Source organism: Panthera uncia, assembly GCF_023721935.1.
Source record: "Panthera uncia isolate 11264 chromosome C1 unlocalized genomic scaffold, Puncia_PCG_1.0 HiC_scaffold_3, whole genome shotgun sequence".
Classification (NCBI taxonomy): domain Eukaryota; kingdom Metazoa; phylum Chordata; class Mammalia; order Carnivora; family Felidae; genus Panthera; species Panthera uncia.
The window spans coordinates 88503114-88529516 of record NW_026057584.1 but is presented as its reverse complement, the minus strand read 5'-3'; the positions used below and the strand labels follow the sequence as shown (position 1 = coordinate 88529516).

The following is a 26403-nucleotide window of genomic DNA, read 5'->3' as shown; positions in this document are numbered from 1 at the left end:
CTGTGCTGATGGCTCAGAGCCTGGAGCCTGCTTCCGATTCTGTGTCTCCCTCTCTCTCTGCCCCTTCCCTGCTCATGCTCTGTCTCTCTCTGTCTCAAAAATAAATAAAAAAAACATTAAGAAAAAAAATTAAAAAAAAATTGTGTTGTTTTGGAAAGAAAAGACACTTTTAAAATTTTTAGATAATTCAGCTGTATCTGGAAACTGACAAACTGAATTGTTAAAAGAGAGAATAACCAATAAAAAGTTCTGAAGTCACAGAAAAATAGTTAAGTTTATAACAGAAGTTGGTGATGTGGTGAAATATTATAGTCATCCTGGTAAAAACTGTGCAATAGTGTAGTGACTTTTTTGTGTATTTTGTAAATGTTTGCATTTTTTCTCTTTTCACAATTCAACAGAAAGCATGAAGAATGCAAGGATATACTCACTCAAAATTAAGTATATTTATCACATATAAAGGAGCCAAAATAGTAATAATTTTGGAGGGAATAATAAGGCTGGGTCTGTGAAGGTCAAACAGCTCATCTTGTTGAGTTTTGACTCGCATACACATCTTTAATAATTAACTTACAGTAGCAAAGATTTAACTTAACAAATGACAGAACAAGATTTGGATTTTAGTGTAATAACAGTGGCTATAGTGTGGAGAACTTGGAAATGAAGGTAGTGAGAGTAAAGCCAAGGCTGGAGGAAAAAGACCAGTTTGAAGAGGCATTGCGGAAGCACAGAACTCGATTTTGAACTAGCTTCTGTTGAACTGTTGAAAGTGCTTCGGGAAGTAGAATCCTCAGGATCTGATGGCTGAATAGATGAGGGTGGTGAGGAGAGTGAGTAGTCAAACACAGCGCTCAATTTTTGGCTTATCTGGAGCATTTGGTGACTGTCGGTGTTGTTCAAAAAAAAATAAATAAAGGAATAAAGGAATAAATAAATAAAGTAAGCTTGCAGGAAGAGCAAGCTTACTAGAAATAATGACACAATTCATGTAAAGTACTAGTAGGACAAGCATATAGTGATATTTAGTAGGATAGTGGATAAATGTGTTGAAATATAGGATAGGTTCTAAGCTGTAAATATACAACTAGGGATGATCAGAATGTAGTTGTTATTTGGAATTTAGAACAAAACAGAGGAGATCAGCATTTAAAGATTGGATAAAGGGGTGTCTGCAAAAGAGGCTGAGGCTAGTTAGCCAGAGTGGTTGGAGAAATACCTAAAAAGTGTCTCAACAAGAAGGTAGTAGTTAGCACATGTATATAATGCTAAGAGAGGAGGTCCAATGAAGTGGTGGTGAATTTAATGAAATGTTTGTGGTTGGTTAATATTAGACGAAGAAGTAGTAGGTACCGTAACCATCCATCCCTTTCTAGGAGTATGCCCTTGAAGGGAAGGAGGAGAGGAGAAGGCTAGGTGATTAAGAGCCTAGTAGCTTCTGTGGAGTAAAACTGATATCTGATATACTTAAGTGCTTCTGAAAATAATTCAGTAGACAGAGTAAGCTTGAGGATACAGAAGAGAGAAAAGGTAATTGATATAACAAAGTCCTTGAGAATCCAGGAAGTGTGAAGGATTTGAGATCTAAAGTATCTACCTTATACTAGAGGTGTAACAGGTCTTCCGTTTCAAGAGGAAGGAAGAGGGAAAGGCTAGGCTAGGCACAGCTATAGGTAGATTTGTTAATTTGGTGAACAGATATTGAATAAAGCTCAAAATTTTTATTATTTCTGTGAAGTAAAGGTGAGGAGGAAATTCAACTTGTTAAAAACTTCATATGTTTGGTGTACCTGAGTGGCTCAGTTGGTTAAAAGTCTGACTCTTGATTTCGGCTCAGGGCATGCTCTCATGATTTCTGAGATCGAGCCCTGCATCAGGCTCTGTGCCATCAGATTCTCTCTCCCTCTCTCTGCCCCTTTCCTGCCTCTGTGTGTGCACACCATTTGTAAATATTTTTATTTAAAAAAAATAAAAACTTGATATGGTTAATGGTATACAGATGATTAGAGAAATATAGGATGATTGCTTAAAATCTTAAGTAATAGTTGAAGCTGAGATCAAGACTTTGTAGTGATGTCAATCTGAACAGTTCTAAGAGTTTCCTGCAAAAATGTTTAAGAACTGGCACAACCTACATTGGCATCTCTGAAGACTAACAAACTGTATAATAGGGAAAAACATAAGTCCATGGTAAGTCCGTGATGGTGAGTATCACCATGTGAGACTGACAACATAGTATCTGACACTGGGGTGCCCCTTTCTTTCAACTTCTGCAATACTCAAATCTAAAATGCCCTAATTCTAACAGTAATTTCAAGTATCAAAACCCATGCAAGAAAATATATTTAACAACTATCTGAAAACAATAAAAAGATAACATGTACGGTATTTAATACTAAAGAAACTTAAAATATGAATACCGATATAAAGAAGTGCTTAATTCAATATCAAAATTCATAGAATGTGAAAGTTATATTCGTTCAGAATAAAGATTCTCAAGACTAAATCTCATTGCATGTTCCATTTTACAATGGATTATATTCAAACAAAATTTGTGAACTCTTGACATCCTCTGATTCTTTTAGAAAATTCTATTTGTAGCACATCAGTCTTGTTAAAAAGAAAAAAAAAATGATTTCCCAAAGGTATCATATTAGATAATATTATAATTTGCCCCATAAAAGTGTTGGGCATATTACTATTTTTATGAAGAAGAAGAGAAATATAAATGAAATCACAGTTGTAATAGTAAGGCAAAGGTTTTGTAATAACTTACTAAAGCCTTGCTATTATACCATGAAGAATTTGCATTAAAAAATGCATCATGGGGCCACCATGACACCCTGAGTCTAACATAAAATGCTTATTTTGAAATGGCATGAGGCACATATAAGCAAAAAAAGAGGTATAATTTAAAGAGATTAGCTGTATCAAAATTCCAGTTTCCTAGTCTTTAGTCATGTTCTTATTCAGCACAACAGGAGGTTATTAGAAAATATATATATATATGTGTGTATATATATATATATATATATATATATATATATACATATATATATATATATATATATATATATATAAAAGCTTTTGGCAGGTTCATAGAAATCTGACCAGGCACATCATCACAGAAAATAAACATCTAGAGTTCCCATTTTAATTTGGGTGGAGGGAAGGTTTAACATATGAAAATATTTTATAATTTTCATAAATAGTTAACACACTTTTGAGCTGATGATAACTAAAAAGAATAATTCTCAATCTTGTCCACTAAAATTGCTAAGGAAAGCAAAGTTTGGGAGCTCAAGCCAAAAAAAAAAACCCAAAAAACAAAACAAAACAAAACAAAACAAAACAAAACCCACCAAGTTTCCATGTTTTATCTTTAAAAATATGAACGTTGCTTTTAATTCCACAGTATTTGGGGGTTCGTCTTTTTAAAGTAAACCAGTAAAATGGATTCACTTGGCAAATGTTTCATGTTTGTCCTGCATCTTGCCTTCCAGCCCCCAACACTTAGTTCATGTGTCAGGTTTTGGGATGAATGGAAGGCTGATTTAATAGCAGAGAGATTTATTTTGGCATTTCATTTCCTCAGTGCCTTGAAGTACATCTATCCAATACCTGAACCACTTCCTGGAAGTAAAATACTAGAAATCTGAACTTGATCATGCTTTAAGGTACATCCATACAGGATCAAATATTTTAACCATCAAGATAATTCACTGGAATTTATCTAGCAGCAAAGAAACCCAAGAAAAGTTAGAAACATTAGTGTGGAGGGAAGGAGAGCTTTGACACATTTCTAAATGATTGAATTAAAAGTCCTCAACTCTTTTTTAATCAGTAGGCTTAAACTTTTAGTAGGGTCATTTTAAATCTAAAAGGCAAGTCAGATTTCAAATTATATACTGCTTTTTTTTTAACTGTAAAACTTTTGTTTTTTAACCTTGAATTCTTTGTTCAAACAAACATTTCTTATGAAATTTTAATATTAAAAAAAAGATAAATCCTGACAGGATTGCCCTCATACACACACACACATGCACATTCACTTATTTTCCAGATATTCTTACAGGTCTTGGAGACATTTCACTGTGATTGGATTTGTTAGTATAATAAATGAGCACAGAAACTTTCCTACAGGTAAGACAAGGAATTAGATCTCTTGATTCTCATTTCAGTAATTCTCTGTGTCTAATACATAGTGCAAATTCTACCACCATCTCCTTTTGAAAAAAAAACAACAAAAAACATTTGAAGACTCCTTAAAAGCTTTGGGAAACTTCTCATTATGCTTAAAATCGGAACTAAATTCTATAGCATGAATCTTCAATTACTTATAGTTCCTAAACACTTAAACTTTCTCTCACCTATGAGACTTTGTGCATAATGATCCCACTACCTGGAATCTATTTCCTCATTCTGTTTGCATACCTAATTTTTTACATTAAGAAACTCACATTTCAACAGGGGAAACAGTCAACTAATACAGAAGTAATTATATTAGAAAGAAGAATATAATAGCAAGTATGCAATCAAAGGGTGGCTAGGGAAACTCCAGAAGAGACTGAGATTTGGTTGAAGACAGTAACAACTGAATGGACTTAAAAGGAGAGATATAATTCTTATTGGCAAAGGTATTGAGATGGCAGAAATAGTAGAGGAATCTGGCAAGATGTTGAAAAGCATGGAAGATGTTGCTAGATTTATTCTTTGATTTGGCTAGGATATATGATACATAAAGAGAAATAATAGAGTATAAGAGTAGAAGATAAAATAGGATGATTTTCTTGTAACACTGACTGCCATATTTGTAAGTAACCAGGAAGGAGCTTCAAGTAAATATTTACATAGTCAGAGTTACACTTCAATAAGATGAACCTGGCAGCAGAGAGCAGAATGTATTGGAGTTGACTTACATGGTAGTATATATGCCCAGGCGGGGCAGGAAGCAATGAGAGAAGCAGCCAGACTGGTGATAGAGACTGAAATTAAGGGAATGGAGCTTAATAGCTAGAAAATGGAAAATGATGAGTAACTTAATTGTCCCGAAGTCTTAGAATATGACTGTATTTAAGACCTTTTGGTGCCAGAATGTCTACAATGTTTGATGTCTCTAAATTGGAATGTGAGAACTTAACCAAAAGTAGAAACAGCTATTAAGGAAGTCTAACCTTTTATGGCTCTATATAATGCACCGCAGATTCCAAATGAGAACTAGGATTTCTTCTCCTGAATATTACAATACTTTATCAGATTTGAGATGGAGATCTTAGCAAATCATAAAGGTTTGATCTAATATTAAAGGAAATGGGGGGCATTTTTTCTTCGAATGACTAGATATTTATAGAAGTAAAATTTTATTATTTTCTTTTTTAAAAAAGCTTTTATTTAAATTCCAGTTAGTTAACATACAGTGTTACATTAGTTTCATGTGTACAATGTAATGATTTAACACTTCCATACAATACCCAGTGTTCCTTACAACAAGTGCCCTCCTTAATCCCCATCACCTACTTGACCCCCCCTGCCCCCCCCCACTCCCCTCTGGTAATTATCAGTTTGTTCTCTATAGTTAAGAGTCTGTTTCTTGGTTTGATTGTCTCTCTTTTTCTTCCCCTTTTGTTCATTTGTTCTATTTCTTGAATTCTAAATATGAATAAAGTCATATGGTATTTGTCTTTCCCTGACTGACTTATTTTGCTTAGCATTACACTATCTAGCTCATTCATGTTGTTGCAAAAGTACATTTAAACTGTATAAACCCTGAGCACATGTTCAAATGCCTTGCAGCCTACATCAGTATCTAGTATCATTTCTGTTGATGATACTCCAAATATTCCATAATGTAAAGTACATCAAGATACTTTAATTTTTTTTAACGTTAATGTATTTATTTTGAGAGAAAGAAAGAGCATGCAAGAGCGTGAGCAGGGGAGGAGAAAAGAGTGAGAGGGAGAATCCCAAGCAAGCAGGCTCTTTTGCACTGTCAGTGCAGAGCCTGATGCGGGGCTCCATCTCGTGAACTGTGAGATCATGACCTGAGCCCAATCAGGAGTCGGATGCTTAACCAACAGAGCCATCCAGGTGCACTCCTTGAGAGACTTTTGTAAGCAGGTTAAAAAAAATTTTGCATTTAAACAATGTATTTAACATTATTAAAATAATAAGAATTATGGAATTTGTGATCATTTTAAGGTTTGCCCCACAATTGTTTTTTTTGTTTTTTTTTTGCTTTCCCTTCATTGACTCTAAAGTAGGAATAATTGCTGCTTTTATGTGGTGAATTACAATTAAAAAGTTGTTATCTGTCAGGAAATATTTTAACATAGCTAAAAATAATGTATTGCAAAATTAAAAGTTGTCTTCCAAACTGACAAAAAATGTAGGTCATTTTCTTAACCATATGGCAAAAGGGAAATTTGGGGCATGACCTGCAGTTGTGTATCAGTATGTGTATGTGTAATATGGTATGCCATATGTTATTATTCTTTCATAGTAAGGCAGGCAACATGGAAGAGAAATGCACACCAAAAATACTTCTGTAGTAATGGCTACAAGCGGTTATGTTCCCTGCATCCTTCTGCCCCTATCCCTGACCCAGCATCTAGTCCAAAGCCATGCTTGTGATCGGATGCAATAAAAACCCGCACTTTGGTTACCTTTGTCATATGAAAACTAACACTGCACTCTATCTGGAAATTATCCAGATTTTGCTTACCCAGAACAGGATATTATGTAATGAAATAAGAATGGGTAAAGAGAATCATTTAATGATCCTATTTTTTGCCTCTAGCACACTATTGACTTGACACAGTATTTTAACTGCCACTCTCTTATTTACACACACACACACACACACACACACACACACACCCACCCCTTACCTCTGTCACAGTTCTGTTCATCACTGCCATCCACACAGTCGTGAATGCCATCACAAAGCCATCTAATTGGAATACAGTGGGCTTTATTTCTGCATCGAAACTGATCTTCCTTACACTCAGTCACACAGTCCATCTGTTCAAATACAAATAGGCACTGCAGTTTTCATTAATGATAATGATATAGTCACAGGAAAAACAAACATGCAGCTGACAATACTGGAGATTTATTACACTGTGGGCTTTCTTTTATTTTGACTTAATGAATATAACCCCTACAAATGACAATAAGATTTAGTATATGAACAGCACGCAGATTCGGGTATTTGCTGCAATTACTATATTCAATGTACTTGTCCTAAGATTTTAGACGGCTAAGAATCAAGATTCTCTCTTTACTCTATTTTTATTACATTTGCTTTCCCGAACCTAATTCATGTAATTCAGAGATTTTAATCAAATGATAGATTTTACCTCATCTGAACCATCAGCACAATCATATTCTCCATTACATTTCAAAGATGCTGAAATACATCCTCGGCTGGCACATATATATTCACTTGATGAGCAAGTAGGAGAATCTGAATATAATTAGAAAGTTAAGATTTAAATTCACTAAATGAATGATTGCTTTGATAGATAAAAACATATATAAGCATATAAAAAATTCATAGACAGTAATGAAAATAGTTTATATTTAAACTGTACTTAATATCTGATATTACACATTTATTTAAAATGTGTTTCATAATATTATTGCATTTCATAAAATATATCTCAATGATGTAATAGGCTGTTCAGTAAGTTTTTTAACTCACTAAAGACAGAAAGGAAGAAAAAAAACCCTCTATATCCTCCTTCTCTTTAATTTTGAACAGTTAAATGAATTTTTCATAATTTTAAATTAAATTATTTAAAAACAAAGGCTTCAAGTTGGTTTTAAAACTGTAGTGAGACTTAGTGACCCTTGGGAATGTTAATTTATATACGCATTATATAAAGCTAAAAGTAGAAATCTTGGCATGGTCTCATAGACCCCATGATATCTAGCTGGCTGTGTTGACATAAATGTCATATTTGCATAAGTTCTGAGAAGTATTTTTGTTTTGGGGTCTTAAACATGAATATATGCATAATTAACTGAGTCTATAGAATCTGAAGTATTCTTTTATGACATAGGAAATAAAAATAGCATGTGGATATTTAAACTACTATCAGTACCTAATCTAATTAATTGACATAGTAATTATGATTGCTGCCTTAGTCTCTGGGTTTGAGTTAGCTAGGCTTGCCTTCAAATCTCTGGTAGCCAAAAGTACTTATATAATGGCTTTGCTTACTCCCAGGATGCTCAGAAGCTTTTTCTTAGAGTTTTAATTCCTTTTAATTGGCAGTGTTTGCCTAGAGATCTGTATTCATATGGAGTCTGAAGATAGGTCTATATTCAGTAAGAAAAAAGATCAATTAGCAATATCGACCACGGGCAGCAACATGTGTGTCCTGTATCTGCTACTGTCACCTAGGCTCTCAAAGTAATGCTTTTGTGGTTGTACATAGATCATAGCATGATTTTCTCCCAGTAATTCTTTTTTTTTTTTTTTTTTTTTTTTGGTAAGATGATGCTATTAAAATACCTAAGTATAAAAAAATTAAGTTTTAATGGCCATATTTCTAAGGCTATATTTAGGGGATAAAAACGCACAATAAATTGGGTGTTTTTTCCCTGTACTCTGGTCTTGCTTCCTAATTTTATTTTGATTTTGGACCAAAATGCAAATAGAAATAATATACTTATGCTTTTTCTCAGCTGGTTTCATGTTGAAACTACTGCATTCTTTTCCATAACCTTAATGTCCATAACTGAAAACCTGACGTTTATTGCACTGACAGTTTCAACATATATCACTTTTCCATCTTGGAGGAACAATTCCAAATGGGGTGGAAAGACAGAGAAACCAGAAGATCAAATTTGGGAGTAATGCTTGGATCCCAAACATAGTAATTATCCTACGCTAAACCACCTTCAAAACATATAAAGGGTACACTATTTAATTCACCTATAAGCATATCTAAAATCTTATATCTAAAACATAGTCAGTATGTGTGTGCATTTGCCATTGTTTTCTCCTAATTACTGCTTAAAATGGTTTTATACCAAGTTAAAATATCAGCTACATTAACTACCACCTCAATCATTTTACCTGGCTCACAGTTTTTCTCATCTTCTCCATATTTACAGTCTTCATGGCCATCACATTTCCACTTTGCTGATATACACTGACCATTGGAACACTGGAACTGATCTTTGGAACAACTTGTTTCACAATTTCTCTGTCAAAAACCACACAACACAGTTAACATTAAATTTTTACACTGCCACAAATAAGAAGCTCAGATGGTCATTTAAGCCCACGGCTATATAACAAAACTATAACAATTTTCTATTTTCATTTGTCTCTGTAAGTCTTATGATGACTTACAGAGAAATGAGAAAAGAACATAGATCCTATGGTTCCATCACATCAATTACTCCGAGGAGATCATTTTCCGATAGACAGGAGGTCATGTAATTTTAATAATTATGTGACAATAAAGATCGTGGAGGAAATAAAGGGTTAAAAATTACCTCTAATAAGTACATCCAGTTCATTGGGAATGGGGTAGCAGGATGAAAGTGAAACAAAGAAGAATGAAGGCCAATCTGTTCTGTGTTGGCAAAAACTTCCTGCAGTGTCCTTCCTTTATCCTTCTTTTCACACTTCTTCCTCAGTCCTTTCACAAACTAGTTGCTGTTCATAATTTTTCTCTCTTCCAACATTTGTTGCTAAAGAACCGTGACAGGAACTGTCACAATTGTCACGTCTGCTAGTTTGCATATAGATTTTATTTGGAAGTCAAACAAGACAGTAGCTATACCTTTGGGAAACCTTTCGATTCTTTATATGAGATCAATAAAAGGGAGCCAGGAGAAATTAAACTTCCTTGGGTCTGACCAGTCCTGTTGATATGGGATGCTCCAATGAAACGTCTTGCTGGGATGAGGTTTTTCTGTAAGTAATTTCTATTCTTGCCAAAAGATACTTGCCTGTTCCTTCCACAAAAGGTGTAACCGTCACAGCTTATGAAACTCTCACTAAGCGGACCATGTGGATCTGCTACTCCCTGCTTCTTCGCAGTGTCATCCCCATGTAAAGAAAGGGAGTTTACATTCTAAGTCCCTGTAATTTTCTCTTTGCCAATGGTACTTTAATTAGACTGCCCACTATATAATTCATTTTCTTCTTACTGCCTTTCTTCTTCCCTTCTTTTCTCAAGTATTGAGGGGTTACCAGGTACCAGAGTTTCTTAAATAAGAATCCAAAGGAAACTAAGATTTACTCCATGTATTTTTTAAACTCATAAACTAACAGGAAATACCATCCCCTAAACCAACAATTACAATAAAATGCATCGACTGTCAAAATAAATAAGTGTAATTTTAATCATATGGATTCTCAAGGTTTTTATGAAAGGATTTATAGAGGAAGTTTAAACAGAAATGGAACTATTTAAGAAAAGGCTTTTCCTGTGTAAGGATAATTAGAAATGCAGTGCATCTGCAGTGTAAATCCTGTAATAGTAAATGCTGTAAAAGATGGAGAAACAGTCCATGCACTGGTCATGAGAAAGGGATTTCATATGTTTTGTTCACCACCTTACCACCATGTTCAGTATTATAACTGGGACATAATAAGCATTCAATAAAAACTGCCAATGTAATGAATGAATTAATGAATGAGGTAGCATATGCAGAAAACAAGGAATATAAATTAAAATTTCACGTAACTCAGTTCCAGTAGAATAAGGGTCATGTTTGTCTGTATGATAGGCACCGTGTGTGTCTGTGAACCAAATATCTAATACTGCACCATGATTATAACAACTGCTCAGTATATATTTGTAGAAATTAATCAAAGGTTATCTCAGCAATAAAGTAATTTGAGTAAAATAGCTCAATAACCAATGGCACTGGTGTATCTGTATTGGCAGCAATACAGAAAACATTACTTTTAGATATTTTTTCAATTATCAGAAGATTTCAATCAAGGATAAATTACAGGACAGTTGATGAGTATGTGTGTGTGTGTCTGTATTTGTGGGTTAATTATTATTTTAGACTCAAAAGCGTAAAGAAAGAAAGAACAGAATAATGAACCTACGTGCCCATCATGCTTGTTTAACAATGACGAACACGTCACTATTCATGTTTCATACATCCTCCATTACACTTATTTATAGTCTGGACTATTTAACATAACAACAATAGTATCACTACATTCGCAATATCACAAAATTTGCCCAAATCCCTATGTTATTAGTCTAAAGTCTAATAACTTAGACTTACTCTAAAGTTATTTCCTATCAATATCTAAAATTTTCTCATTTTTAAAATATTGTTTGGTAAAATAAGGATCTAAAAGAAGTCTATAATTTTGAATTTGGTTTGAGTTTCTTTAAATGAATAACTATTTCCCATTCTCCTAGGTGTGTGTGTGTGTTTGTTTGTTTTTCTAATGCTATTTACTACTTGCAGACAGACACTAGGTCATTTGTTCTACTGAATGTCCCACATTCCAAATTGGGCTGATTGAATCCTAAGAAGGATACCTTCGGAACATCTAAAGTGACTAATGAGCTTTTTGTTTTTTAAAAGTATTATTATACACACATGTATTTTTATACATTTATTATATTTCAATCCATTAAAGTCATTTTTCTTTCTGATGTCCAAGCTGTCTCTTTCATTAGTAGAAACCCCTTCAATTATCTCCTATGTATTCGGGACACTATACTAATAGTCTTATTCTGGCTTAACAAGATAGTAGTGACTCATTTTGTCAATTTCCTTCTCAGACCTATAAGTGGACATTTCTCAAAGGAGTTTTGTTTCCTTTAATAGGAAAATGGTATTTAGAGGCCACTGTATGAATGTTAAGGATAGTCTATAATGCTGAGATGTCACTGGTTTTAGAATTTTTAAGTGGCAGAGCTAAGAATTTTATATTTTTAGAAAGAGAAAGATAAATCAAAATCTCCTACTGATATTTTTGAATTTAATATTACATAATTTTATTTACATTTTTTTGTTCCTACATTTGTATCTCCTTTCTTTTACTTCAAACTTTTAAGTGCTAATAACATTAAAATAACTAAGCATTTGATCTACCCTACTCTCAATATATACGAGTTTCAAATTAGCAAAACCAACATTATTAATAACAAGCATATGAACACAGTTTAAGATTCCTTTGCATTTCTTTTTGTCCTTACAATGCATTATACTCGATGTAGAGTCCAAATAGTATATTTTAAAGTCACTTTAAATATTTCTTCTCTGGGAATTAATCACTCAATCTCTGTATGCCACTGATGTGATACACAATTATGCTGATCCAAGTTTTTATTATTATTTATTATTATTATTATTATTGTTTTGGCCGTAAGGAACAAGCTAATTATATTATCAGTTAACATCCTTACAAAAACGTATCCTCACAATTTTATATTTTATTCCTAAATTGAGAGTACCCTGTATGTAATTTGGTTTTCTAGCCATTTGTTTGTTCCTTTGTTTGTTAGTCCATTCAACCTGTAATTCTCACCTTTAGAAAGAAAAGAGGAATCAACTGCCTATAGTGTTAGACACTTCATTACTTATAAAGACCACCTTTAAGAAAGTTATTTTGGTTCCCTAGGGGCATTACCATGAAAATGTCTGTAATGGAGGTCTATCCAGCCATCAAAGAACTACATCCATGAACTTAGGGCATGAGATAAATGGTGTTAATAAGGACATTTACTTTCACTTGAATAAGATTTTGGAAAATAAGTGTTTGATTCTGTATATATACCTTGGGTGTCTAGTGAATAACATGGAAGATGCGATTATAAGCCTTAAACAGTATATCTCCACCTCTTGATGTTTCACAGATTACACAGGGGTGGTGAAACAGGTTTTAAAGAAAAAAAAAAAAACGATTACATGGTATGGATGAGTTTATGTGAAAAGTATTTGTCTGACTGGGAAACATTTAGTATAATTTTTGAATAAATTGGTACTAAGTAAAAATGTAGTTGGGCAGTAAGAATGTAGCTCTCCTATGAATTAAAAAAACTGAAAAAAGAATTCTGTTTGGACTTGTTTGTGACTAGCCCCATGCATATAAGTGCTATGTTTCAACTTCTCCTAAGAGACCTTTGCAACCTCAAGGTTTAGGTTTTCTGGCCTTTGGGTGAGAAGTTAAATACATTTGTTTCCAAAATCTAGGCTCCTGAATGTGACTGGGGACTTTTCCAAGATAGTGTGAAAATGGAGAATTGTCAAATCTTAATACGAATACCCGCAGACTGGGAAAGAACTAGTCTGTAGTCTGTATGGGTTCTGTAAATAGTAGAGACCTACAGTGCCTCCCAAAGATGTAGGAAATTGGTGGATGACTAATGATGTTTGACCTGAAACACAGCAACCTCTACAGCAGCAGAGAATCTCTCTAGGCAAACCTATAGTTAATGGAAGGACCTTCGTGAGGGGTAGGTGCTTATGTGTGTCAACCAGAGGAGCAGAGGTCTAGGGAGTCATTGTACCCTGGAAGGAGGCATGCTGGTCACTGAGGACAAGAAAACTAATTTTTCCTTTATTTATGACTAGGCTTGGTGTCGCCAGTGTTGTGTTCCTGATATTAACATGGAAAATCATTAACAGAAAACCATGAAGTGACTCTTACTAGACTTTTCTGTGATACTAGAGAGTTTACTCTAAAAAATTTTTTTACTTATAAAAAAATATATATATAATCATGTGTCATGTATTATTTTTAAAGCTCCATGGAGTAATTAACAGCTGAAACACAAATACATAGATGCATAAATAATGAATTGTGTGAGGTATTACAAGTGTTAACACAATCTTAAGTTTACAGAATTATCCAGAGATATTTTACACTTTTTTCACTTAAGCTGTGTGTACACAGACCTTATTATAAATGGATTGTGATTCATCATCTAAGCAAAGCTGAACCTGTGGTTTCATGAAAATTGATGACCCACATCGAAATCTATAAGACTGTATCTATTGAAGAAAGAGACTGGGGAGAAGAGACTGTTTAAAATGCATAAAAATATTAGTCCTGACTATAAATACTGCAGCAAATTTATGAACAAATTCACAGATGGCAAGGGCATCAGCTATAGGGAATAGGGTTTCCAAACATCCTATTCCCAGCCCAGCTATTCACCACTTGAGGTAAAACAGACTATAAAGTTAACTGTCAATAGTAGCACAAGAACTATTCCCCGTGCTGTGTGTGTGTAGCACAGAGCTTAGATATAATACTACTTATCTCACTGTGTCAGGAGTAAAAGAGTATTTCAGAGATGTCCATGACAGACTCACTGGATTGAATAATAATAATTATAAATGTGACTCTAAAAAACTTTCTTTTTTGTTTGGTTTTACAAAGTTGCCTACCTCATCGGAGCCATCTGCACAGTCAAAATCTCCATCACACCAGAACCTCGAAGAAACACAGTCCCCATTGGCACAGAGAAAATCTTTCAATGTGCAGGTCTGAGGCTCTGGGGACAGAAAAATAGCACAGGCTTATTCGATTATATGCAACTACATTCTAAATTTATATGACATATAGCATGAGGTAGCATTAAGAAAAAGGAGGTTAGCCAAGCAATTGTATAGGAAGCCAATAAATAGTTTAGAAAAAGTGTTTCATGAAGCATCTATGGTACACAGTATGATGATTTTTCAAATTTATTTTAAAATCATGAATAGAAAGTGGCATTACAGAAACAAATTGATAAAAAGACAAAAGATAGCTTACTGTTTAGTAAAAATACAACATCAAAGTAAAATAAGACATAAGAATCTACATATTACATAATAACAAATCTTTTCCAGTTGTTGGAACTCTAAGTCACTTTATGTTTTTACTTTAAGACATTTTGTGACTCTGTACCTATGGGGCTATTTATTGAGTAGTAAGTCTAGGTTTTGACTCTTGACTTTTATATTGTATTCTAACAAATTTCTAATTTTTCAGTTTTGTCCCCAGAGAGTCTAGAGTTCATAAAACAAGAAGAATACATGGGGATATTATTGGACATGACTGGGTGGGTAAGAGTTGAAAGGACACAAGGAACTTCACTTTTTAAAAACCGCCTTTTGGGGCACCTGGGTGACTCAGTCAGCTACGTGCCCAACTTTGGCTCAGGTCATGATCTTATGGTTCGTGAGTTCAAGCTCCACATTGGGCTTGCTGCTGTCAGCACAGAGCCTACATTGGATCCTTAGTCCCCCTCCCCCTCTGCCTCTCTCTCTCTCTCTCAAAAATAAACATTACAAAATAACTGAAAACTGCCTTTTTGTTTATGCAAATGTTTGCTCATGGCCTGCAGCATTTACCTGCCATTTTAAGTAATTTGCCAGTTATTGATTTAATTATGCTTCACCATAGTCCACATAGGATATAAGCCAAATAGTGTGACTTACTGCTTGGCTTAACTCCTATATAGAATATGTTTCATCTGCACAATGACGTAGGATTCCAGGAACTGATATGACTGCTACAGATCATCTCTTGTTTACTTTGTGTTCTTTAAATAGAACTGGTATCTGGCATGATGAAAGACCCCTTTTTGTTTTCTCTACTCATTAACTGTATTTACAGCTGCCTCACACGCAATAATAGGAGAAAGGAAGGAAGGAGGAAGGAAGAATAACAGAAACTTAAGGAATATCCGTATGAAGCCTATTTTCTGCATAAATATTGTGAATAATTTGGCCCACATTTGATTACTGCTATACACAATCACTCAGTTTCTAGCTAAAGGGTAACATCAAGAATGCTTGGCGTCATGAAGGCTCTTATATTTCTATATAGAGATCCCTCCTGAGACCACTGGGAGAACTATGGAAAGTGTAAATATGTATCAGCATTTTGTTCTGCTCTGAGACTTCATATACTAAAATGTGAACTTCAGGCTATGAATAAGACAAAATACTATTCAGTGGAATGAGAAAAAGCCACGTAACAGAAGGATCCCTTCATTTCTCAACACCCCATTGTTTAGTGAGGATGACAATAGCACTTTCTCCTTTCATCTTTGCATTATATTTACATATATTATCCCTTAATCTTAAAAACAACTGTATTAATATTACTATTTATAACAATAATAATTATTACCAGCTACTGGTGGCTTATTTGTTGTTAGGCACTAAATGAAATTAATGCTAAGTACTTGAATTAACTCAACGATTAATTCTAACAACTGTGTAAGGCAGGTGCTACTATAGGACCCTTTTGCCAATGAGTAAGTTGAGGCACTGAGAGGATAAGGAACTGTCTCCAAATCACCCTGCAGGCAGAAGAGCCAGTACTGAACTTGAACCTAGATGATCTAATACCACGGCCTGTACTATTTAATACTAGGCCATATCGTTGTCTCCCTTACTACCGAAGAAATAACAAGTGTTCACATATTACAGAGATGAACAATAAAGGCCTGGGAAGTCAAGTTACTTGTCCAAGGCACATGGCTAACAATGTATACTTCACTTAGAAATAAAAGAGAACTCTTTTTCTCTTATCATTCTTCCATACTGAAGCCATTTCACCCTCCTGTTTACACACGAGCAGTTTTCTTCTTAGGGAAAAGAAATTGTAGTGAAATTAATAAGTTAATTAATCAGTGCTCAATTTATTTAATAATGGAAAATAACAATCAAAATGATTTTCATTAAAAATCAGAGAGCATTTTTTAAACACACACTTAGATGTTTAAAAGAAACAGCAGTAGAAACTTTGAATTTATGTATTTGGAGGTGTCTGAACAGAATATATTTATCCTTTAATGTTCTAACTTGACTTTATGCTAATTAAACACAAGTGTGTTCATCATGTGCTAAACAAAAATGACTTCACAGAGTTTGACACACTTTTCTATAGGCAGGGTTGGATGTTGCTGATCTAAGGTGATAACAAGTTATAAAGTTATAAAGTACTTCAAAGCATTCATCCAGTAATTCCACACAACACTTGTTCTATAGAGACTTAGCTAACATTGTTAATTACTCTGTTTTAATAGGGGAGGAGAGGAACTGAGTGATTTTTTGGAAAAAAATTTTTTTCAGTGCATATGAAAATATGTATGTTTCTAGCATGAAATGCCAGCAAAACCACTTCTGAATAATAATCATGAATTATTTATACATATACAAATGTCATCAAGAATGGGATAGCAAGTCTGTTTTTAACTCTCATCTGTATGCCTCAGAATCTTTTGCCACTGGATGTCTCAAAATGAAACTTTCTCTTGAGAAAACCGTAATTAAGTTATGAGACAAGGTCCTGAGGGATTGCATTCTCTTGCTGTTTCTTAACTTTGATCTTTTCTGGATAAAGTAAAAGACCAATGTTCAGATGTTGGCATGATAGGTGGCTTTTTTGTTAAAAAGAAGAGCAAAATGATCATACCTGGAAGATAACCCATTTGGAAAGAAAATTTGAATTTGAATTTCCTCCAGTATTTCCAAAATGTTTTTCTCACATTAACTTTTTCTGATATTGCCTATGTCTCCAGATCTAAAGTAGATAGGGAACCCTACGCATGAAAAATTAACCAGGTTTTCCATAAGTCTCATTTAAACATGCCAAATTAACAACAAAGAAGCCTTCACAGGATATTTTGGAAGGCTGATCTGGATTCTATAATGAAAATAAAAAATAGGGGCATTATATAGATAAGTCATTTCCTTCGATACTAAAGGAAGAAAAGCATACAGCTTCAAAACTCAAAAGAACTTTGGAAGCTATCTTGCACAAAATGGAAAAAGAAAAAACAACCAAATTTAGAAAATAAAAGTGAGTTTCAAAGCCACAGAGTTAGTGGCAGAGCAGAAAGGCTTCCAGACTCCAATTTCTCTGCTGAGTATATTATCATAAACCCTTGGTGATAAGTTCAAAAGTTATATAAATGTGGGTGTAAGCATCTGAGGAGAATTTTTAGAATACAATTAGTATAACTGACATGCTATACAAATAATCTTCTGATATAAATTCAGTGTGAAAGTACTAGAAATTCAAATAAGGCAGACACAGCTTGTCTCTCTACGAAAACTGTAATCTGGCTGATCAAGTTATTTAGTGCTTTTATATCTATTCGATTGTTAGCTACTTCTTAATAATGAAAAGATATGAAATAATTTATTTTGCACATCAGTTACTTAGCAGGTGTACATGCCGCATACATTACATTTATTGCTGATAAAGATAGCATAGGTGCTGAGACTTGTCAGATATTTTCAAACCTTTGATACAGATGACAAAGTAACTCCAGTGACAATAAAATTTTCTTGTTTCTAAGAGCATAAATCATTGTTGGAGCAAAGTGTCCCTGCTGAACACTTTACAAGGGAAATGATCAGCAGATGATGAAGAAAATGACAATGGACTAATTATGCTATATAAATATAAAAAAGGAGAAAGCATATTAGATTGGAAACATAGCTGGTAGTTAATTGCTTCACTATGATGTAAACTCTTCCCATATCTATGCCTGGAGTGTTTACCACACAATTTAAAAAGTAAACTCATTATATCAGATTCATAAACACAAAAACCCAAAAGCGATTTTAAAAATACACTGCTAATATTATAAATGTGTCAGGCCCTGTGCTAAACCCTGAGAAATAGCTCTACTCCCTACCCTGTCTGCAGACATTTAAATAGGAACTCAGATAAATGTGATAAGGGAATGAGTGGATCAATGGAATGCACGTGAGTGTTGGTTGATAGAAAAAAAAAATTTTTTTTACAGGTTTTTGAAATTTTAATAAAGAAAACGAAATGATCTGAATAAAGAGTACATTCCATGCTTTTGGACTAGGTGACCTAATATAGGGTGACCTATCTTGGATGACTCTATAAAGACCTAATTACATTAATGATTAACCTACAAAGTCAGTGCAATCCCGCTTAAAATTCCAGTTGGATTTCTTTTGGGGGAGCTCAAGAAATAAATAAGTTAACTTTTTGACAAAGAAAAGTAAAGAAGGGAGTCTTGCTCAGTGCAACACAGGGTAAACCATAGTAACAACAGCATAGCACTGGCTCAGGAACAGTCAGCTGGGCCAGCAGAACAGAAGAGAAAGCTCTGTAACACACCCATGTGCTGTATGTGTATAGAAACTTGACATAAAAACACGCCTTCTCTGTGGGTGAGGCCACAGGTTAAGGTTTAGTGGAGACATTCTACTACGCCACCATCATTGTAACAAACATACCTAAGGAATAACAAAATAGGTATGTTGAGGTCCCAGCGTGACTCAAAATGAACTACCTAAAACTGGCTCTGTGGCGAGCACAGCACTGAATGCTCCACAGGCCCAACCTTCTGGAACTCTCTGCCTATGTCAGCAGCAGCGGTGCGTGGCACAAGATGCAGGAAGCCAAGCAGAGAATGCTGAGGCAGGCTGGTGCACAAGGCCACGGGGCATGCATCTCCCCACATGAAAACCCTTGTGTAGCCAGTGAGCTGATGAGCGCCAGCTGCCAGAAGAGCTGGAGGCGGAGTCAAAGGAGGTGGATTTAGGCTGAGTTCCCTTCTGGGTGCCCAGCGACTTTTCCTTCCGCGAATTCATCCAGACGTTCAGCTCTCCTAGATTCCTTGCTGATGCTGAGCACCCTGGCTTGTCTTTACCAGGTGCTAAAGTAAGATTTGCTGAACTGAAGCAGGCCTTCTCTTCCAGAACCCACTGCTCATCTTTGTTCTTCCTTTTACCAAACTCGGTCTTATGGAGCTCTCAGGCAGAGTGGGGGCTCACATAAAAAAAAATGCTACTGTTGTTTTTAACACTAAGGCTAATTTACTATCTTTGCTATATTCCACTACTTAATAATTGCTAACAGTAATTGCTCAAATATGAATCAAAATGCATACAATTGACTAAAGATATTTAGACAATATGGTAACATTATACTGTTATCTTTTGGGGTATACTGTTATCATTTATATATATTTAAATTAAATATATATGTGTTGGGGGTGCCTGGGTGGCTCATTTGGTTAAATGTTTGACTTTGGCTCAGGTCACGATCTCACCATTTGTGAATTCGAGCCCCACACCGGGATCTGTGCAGACAGCTCAGAGCCTGGAGCCGGTTTCAGATTCTGTGTCTCCCTCTCTCTCTCTGTCCCTCCCCTGCTTGCATTCTGTCTCTCTCTCTCAAAAATAAATAAACATAAAGATATACATATATATATACATACATATATGATGTGATATATATATAGTCCTGATTATAATATATAAATAATAATTTATATGCATATATAATACAGTTTTCTTGTAATTATATACTTCTAAAATTATAATAATTAAATCAAATCATAAAACTTTCAATAGGTAGTTAAAAAAATGGGAAATATCCCGATAACATTTTATACAGGAGCAGTAATTGTTCTACTGCTGACCTATATATGACCAACCTCTTGGTGCTTTATGTAGTTATGTTGTATTCTTTTCTCTCTTTTCATAGGCTCCACTTCTGCCCATGTAGAACTGTTGACATTTTCAATGTTTAAACTTTCTCATTTCTTCAGGTCTATTCAGATGGTACCGTCAAACACCACTCAATTATCTTGATCCCTTGAGCCTTCCTCTCACACATTCTTACACGTTTATTATGTTATCAGTTCTGATACTGGTTCTGTGTATCCCCTCTATCTTTCCATTCACAACTATAATATGCTTCATTCTTGTTCACTGTCCTCTCGCCTCTGCAAATTCATCAACATTGTTATCTTAGGCCACATGCCCAGAGTGAGTGGGGACTAAAAGTGGACCACACATAATGGGGTATTTTATACTGCAATGCTTGATATTGCAGGCACTCTCTTGCTTTTCCTAAGGGTTCTGTGATGATGGCTACAGTGATTTCTCACTGTTTGCCCAGAGACAAGTGAGAAGCTGTGTTCCTTCTCCTTGAGTTCTTGCAAAATCATACCCAACCACTTTGGAAACCCCAGCAGACTCAGAAACAGGTTATCTCCACCCTTCATTCTTCTTCCCATTCTTCTCCAGTTATAGCTGTAGTTTAACTTCTATATAATTTCAACCACTCCTTGAATAAAGGGTTTTCAAAGATGTAAGTTTCTAATGTGGCCTTCTCACTTACCCTCTCTTTCAGGCATTGTGCTATTCTTCTCAGGTATCTTATTGACAATTAACACTAAATGTATCCTAAACTAAGCTAAGTAGTTATATGTATATTTAAGCTCTGAAATGGAAGTGAATTAAATAGAGAGTGTATATGTAATTGCTTCTTTTTTTGCATTTACTCTTCTATTCCTGCCATTCTTACCTCATTAGGTTTTTATTTTAATCACTGGAAAGAATCTGAAAATCTGCTATATAAAGTTTTTTCAGACTTACTGATTAAAAGAATCTAGAACACTCTAAGTAAGATCAGTTGAGAGATACATATATGATGGAGTAATAAAAATTCCCATAATCAGAGTATTCCATAATCATGATGATCCAGAGATTTCACAGTTAATGGACCTGATCCTCAAACACCAGTCAGATTAAAGTTCAAAAGTTATTTTTAAAAAGTTGATATTTTGCAAACTGAATATCCAAGTGGTTTATGAAGGCTATGACTCTACTAATTATATGTTTTTATGTAACCTTTTCCTATGCTTTAATGTAACAGTTTCTATTTCATCTCCTGTATCTTGGGAAATGATTGTTCTTAGTCTAATGTATAAGATTAAACACTATTGGGGGCACCAGGGTGGCTCACTCAGTTAAGCATTCAACTCTTGGTTTCAGCTCAGGTCATGATCTCACAGTTCATGGGATCGAGCTCCTCATTGAGCTCTACACTGACTGCGTAAAGCATGCTTGGGATTTTCTCTCTCTCCCTCTCTCTGCCTCTGCCTCTTCCCTCTCTATATCCCTCCCCCCCCCCCCCCCATATTCCCTAAATAAATAAATAAATAAATAAGAGTAGACACTTGTTTTCACCAAATCCTTTTTGGAAGTAGCAGAATATTTAATAAATGGAATTTGATTATTATCTTATTTTAAGCATGATTATATTGCTTTTTTTTTTTGTTTAAATGCTGGTAAGAAATATATTCAGAAATTAATGTTAGAATATAAACATGCTGTCACAATTTTACATACTGCCACACTTTTTAGAAAATAAAATTGTTGGACAATTATTGTCTTTTAAATTTATTACATAAAAATGCAGGAGGCAGATGATGATAATAGTGTTATTCTATTTTCAGAGAAAAGCATCCTGAATACATATGGTGTTCTCTACTCCAGAGAGAATAAATGATATTTTGCTGAAAGATGCTCTTGGGTAAATTTGTAGTGTAAAAGGATTTGAGACTGAAATGAAATGAATACTATCCGTTAAAGAATGATATGTTTTGTACTGTCTCCACATCATTCAGCTCTTTGTATGAACTTGCATCAAGGGCTTACTGTGTTGCATACTAATGGGTTGCACTAAACCTCATGATACTTTCATACCAATTCTGATAACTACAAGAAAATAACTTCCAGTATGAACATTTCAATAATTCCACCATTTGAGATTCAGGTCAATTTAGTCCGAATATTCTTGTCCAAATGTGAATACATTTATAAAAATGTGAGCTGCGGGACAGATAGGTTCAAATTCATACCTTAACTGAACTAAACATTGCTCTCCTGCTTATTGAATATGCTTCATGCTCACAGTGTTCTCAAGCAACAGCTACTTACTACAGTTTTCTTCATCTGAATTATCACTGCAGTCATTTTGGCTATCACACCGCCAGTGATCTGGAATACAGTTGTTGTTTTTACACTGGAATTCATGAGGTCCACAAGTCTTTTTGTCTGTAATAGAAAGAATCAGAGTTTGCATCACTGACTTCCATGAAGATATCCCTCACAATATCCTTACTGCCATGCCAAATTCAGGGCGTATGACATTTCCTCAGACCTTAATTCAGTTACTAACTGAGAAGCATCTCTAGGAAAAACTGAAGTTAAGTGCTAAATAAAATTCATCCTACTGTCTTGTTTTATGTTATCAGTCATGCTTTCATCACTAGCCAATTATAAAGCAATTGATTGGCCCACCCAAACAAAGTCAACACAAATCAATCAAAAAAATCAAAACTATTAAGAACTACCATTCTCTTTAGGGTACTCCCTCCCTAAGCCACCTTCTATTTCTTGCATAAGACAGCAAAAATAAATGGTTATTAGTCAGACTCTGAGGTTGTCATCTTGTCTTCCTCCCTAAGAATTTCTTACTCATAATCAACCTATCAACTGATCTAAACTCATAGATTATAATAGAACCTGTAGTGTACAGACCTTGAAAATTAATGAAGTATCATGTCATTTGATTTCTAAACAATCCCACTGAGTACAAGGACAGGTATTAACTAGCCTTTCACTTTACAAATGACAAAACAAAGACTTAGAGTCTAGAAGCCTGATGAAGTTTTACTACCATTAAATGGAACAGTCAATGTGTGTGTGTGTGTGTGTGTGTGTGTGTGTGTGCGCGTGTGTGTGTTTGTGTGTGTTTACTCCTGCTTCAGTGCTCTTTACAAGAAACCTGTGTTCAGAATTGAGCCAGAATCAGAATGCATGCAATAAGAATATATCTAAATCTTAGGTCATATATTCTTAAATTTTCACAAGAGTAATAGCTAACTGTATACAGTCTAAAGCAGTGCTTCTGAAACTTTAATGCACACACATATAAATTACTTTGGAATTTTGCTAAAATGGAGATTGTGATTATGTAGATCTGGATTTCTAAGAAGCTCTCTAGTGATAACACTGTCCTTGGTCTATGAAACACCCTGATTACCAAGGGTCTGAAAGCTAAAGATGGAATGCATTCAATAATGTAACAATAATAAAATTGTAAATGCTAATGTGTAAATTAGGACACATTCCCTATCTTGACTCCTTACTCTCAGGTGTATTAGGGATGGACAGTGAGTCTAAAAACTCAGACTAATAAAATATATTAACTAAAGGAGAAGATAAGCAATTTGGTGGTGTTTGCTTTAAAATATGTCTTATAAAATTCAGGGGCGCCTGGGTGGCTCAGTCGGTTAAGCGGCTGACTTCGGCTCAGGTCATGATCTCGCGGTCCATGAGTTCGAGCCCCGCATCGGGCTCTGTGCTGACAGCTCGGAGCCTGGAGCCTACTACAGATTCTGTGTCTCCCTCTCTCTCTGACCCTCCCCTGTTCATGCTCTGTCTCTCTCTGTCTCAAAAATAAATAAACATTAAAAAAAATTAAAAAAAATTCAAATAAAATCATGAAAGCAAAAGTGATTTAGATATAATTGGAAAATTAAATAATGAACATCTATTAAGGATCCAACCTACCTCTTGGCTAAGCATTTTCCTAAAACATGATCATATTCAGCCTTCATAACATCCCTAAGAAGTATTATTATATGCACTTAAAATAATGAGAAAAATAAGTTTCAAGGAGTTTAAGCAATTTCTCCAATATTACAAAGATATTAAATGGCAATGGAAAAATTTATATCCAGATCTCACTACAGAAAAATATACATTTCTGTAGAAATTCTCATGATAGACTTCAAATTTTTCAAACTTTGCAAAATTTTCTACAGATAGATAGTCCTTATATAGATCTACATATAATGAGCCTGTATTTCCCTTCCTCCTTCCCTCCCTTTCTTCCTCCAGCCTACCTGCCTGTTAATGATTAGTCAGTACCTAACTTGTGTCACTGTGTTGAGTGCTGTGTTTTGTGGTATATCCTTTTCACTTGTGTTACACGTTAAATTAAATTTTAAAATTGGCTTAAAATCTATAAGTTGCCTTTTGGTATTGTTGATTGTCTCCTTTGCTGTGCAGGGGCTTTTTATCTTGATGAAGTCCCAATAGTTCATTTCTACTTTTATTTCCTTTGACTTTGGAGGCAGATGGAACTAGAGGGTATTATGCTAAATGAAATAAGTCAGTCAGAGAAAGACAGATATCATGTTTTGGCTCATATGTGGAATTTGAGAAACTTAACAAAAGACCATGGGGGAAAGGAAGGGAAAAAATAGTTTCAAACAGAGAGGGAGGCAAACCATAAGAGACTCTTAATACAGAGAACAATTGAAGGTTGATGTGGGGGGAGGGGAAAATGGGTGATGGGCATTGAGGAGAGCACTTGTTGGGATGATCACTGGGTGTTGTATGTGAGTGATGAACCATGGGAATCTACTCCCAAAACCAAGAGCACTGTATACACTGTATGTTAGCTGACTTGACAATAAATTATATTTAAAAAATAAAATTAAGTAAATAAATAAGAGAAAAAAATAATAAAATTGGCTTAAAATATGCAGAAGTCTAACACAGCATTTTTCACACTTCACTCAGTCAAGAAATGTGTTAGGATGATTGGAATTTCAATAATGACCACTCAAATTAGGGGTTCAGTACTGAACTATGTATATGGTTGTTTCATTTTAGCAATTAAACTTTTCTGAAGCCACTACTCTATGCTTATCTAAGATTAGGTTTATTAATTCCTCTCTATGTGTTGTTTGCATTATTTTAGAATATTGTTTTAAAATTTTAGAATATAAGAAAGTAAGAAAGATCAGACTGGATCAAACAAATAGACTATGTGACCTAGAATTACAACATTGGCCCCAAGCAATTCCCCATGGCTATGCAAGGTTCACATTTGATACTATCAATACAATAAGTGTTTTGGAGTTTGTTTGTTTTTTTTCCTCCTAAATGCCATTTGTACATTTGTCTATGTTTAAATATTTGTATCATATTTTGTGTTTGAAAGAGATCTGCACTTACTTTATTTCTTAACAAAAACAAGTTACAGTTGATTGCTAAGATTTCAGTTAGGGCATACAGAAACAGTAACACCGAAAGGTTAATTGCCTTATGCAAGGCTATTCAAACGTTATGTTTCCAAATTATTATGTATTCCATATGTATTCCAAATGACACTGCCTATAAAAATGAGAAATACAAACTATACAGACCATATAGACTTTGTTCTTCATTTAAAGTCTCCCTTGAGGAGATTAAATATAAATATAATATATTTATATTATATATAAAATATAAATATAATATAAATATATTTTAATAGGAAAATGTATTAGCAAGGTAAAATAGCAGTTATCAAATTGGCTACACATTAATATCACCTGGGGAATTTAAAAGAATTCCTTTGCCCAGTCAATATCCCACATCAATAAAATCTGGGTAGATCCCAGACATCAGTATTTTTATTAAAGCTAGCCAGCTGATTCCAATGACTAGCAAAATTGAAAATCACTGGCCCAAAAACCTAATTGTAGAATAGAACATATAGAATTCCACATTATAATACTTTAGAGTAATTAATATAAAATGATCACAATATATAATTTTTTTTATTTA

At 34.4% G+C, this 26403-nt stretch overlaps 1 protein-coding gene across 1 annotated transcript in view; it reads right to left on the bottom strand.

Moving 5' to 3' along the window:
- The window catches only part of LRP1B (LDL receptor related protein 1B), a 1876868-nt gene that overhangs the window by 140434 nt on the left and 1710031 nt on the right, over window positions 1-26403 (bottom strand). Inside the window, exons 67-71 of the mRNA XM_049615676.1 lie at window positions 22717-22833; window positions 14389-14495; window positions 9083-9212; window positions 7356-7462; window positions 6885-7017 (exon numbers count right to left, since the gene is read on the bottom strand). Of these exons, the coding sequence (XP_049471633.1) occupies window positions 6885-7017; window positions 7356-7462; window positions 9083-9212; window positions 14389-14495; window positions 22717-22833 (594 nt within the window). The remainder of the gene's footprint in view (window positions 1-6884; window positions 7018-7355; window positions 7463-9082; window positions 9213-14388; window positions 14496-22716; window positions 22834-26403) is intronic.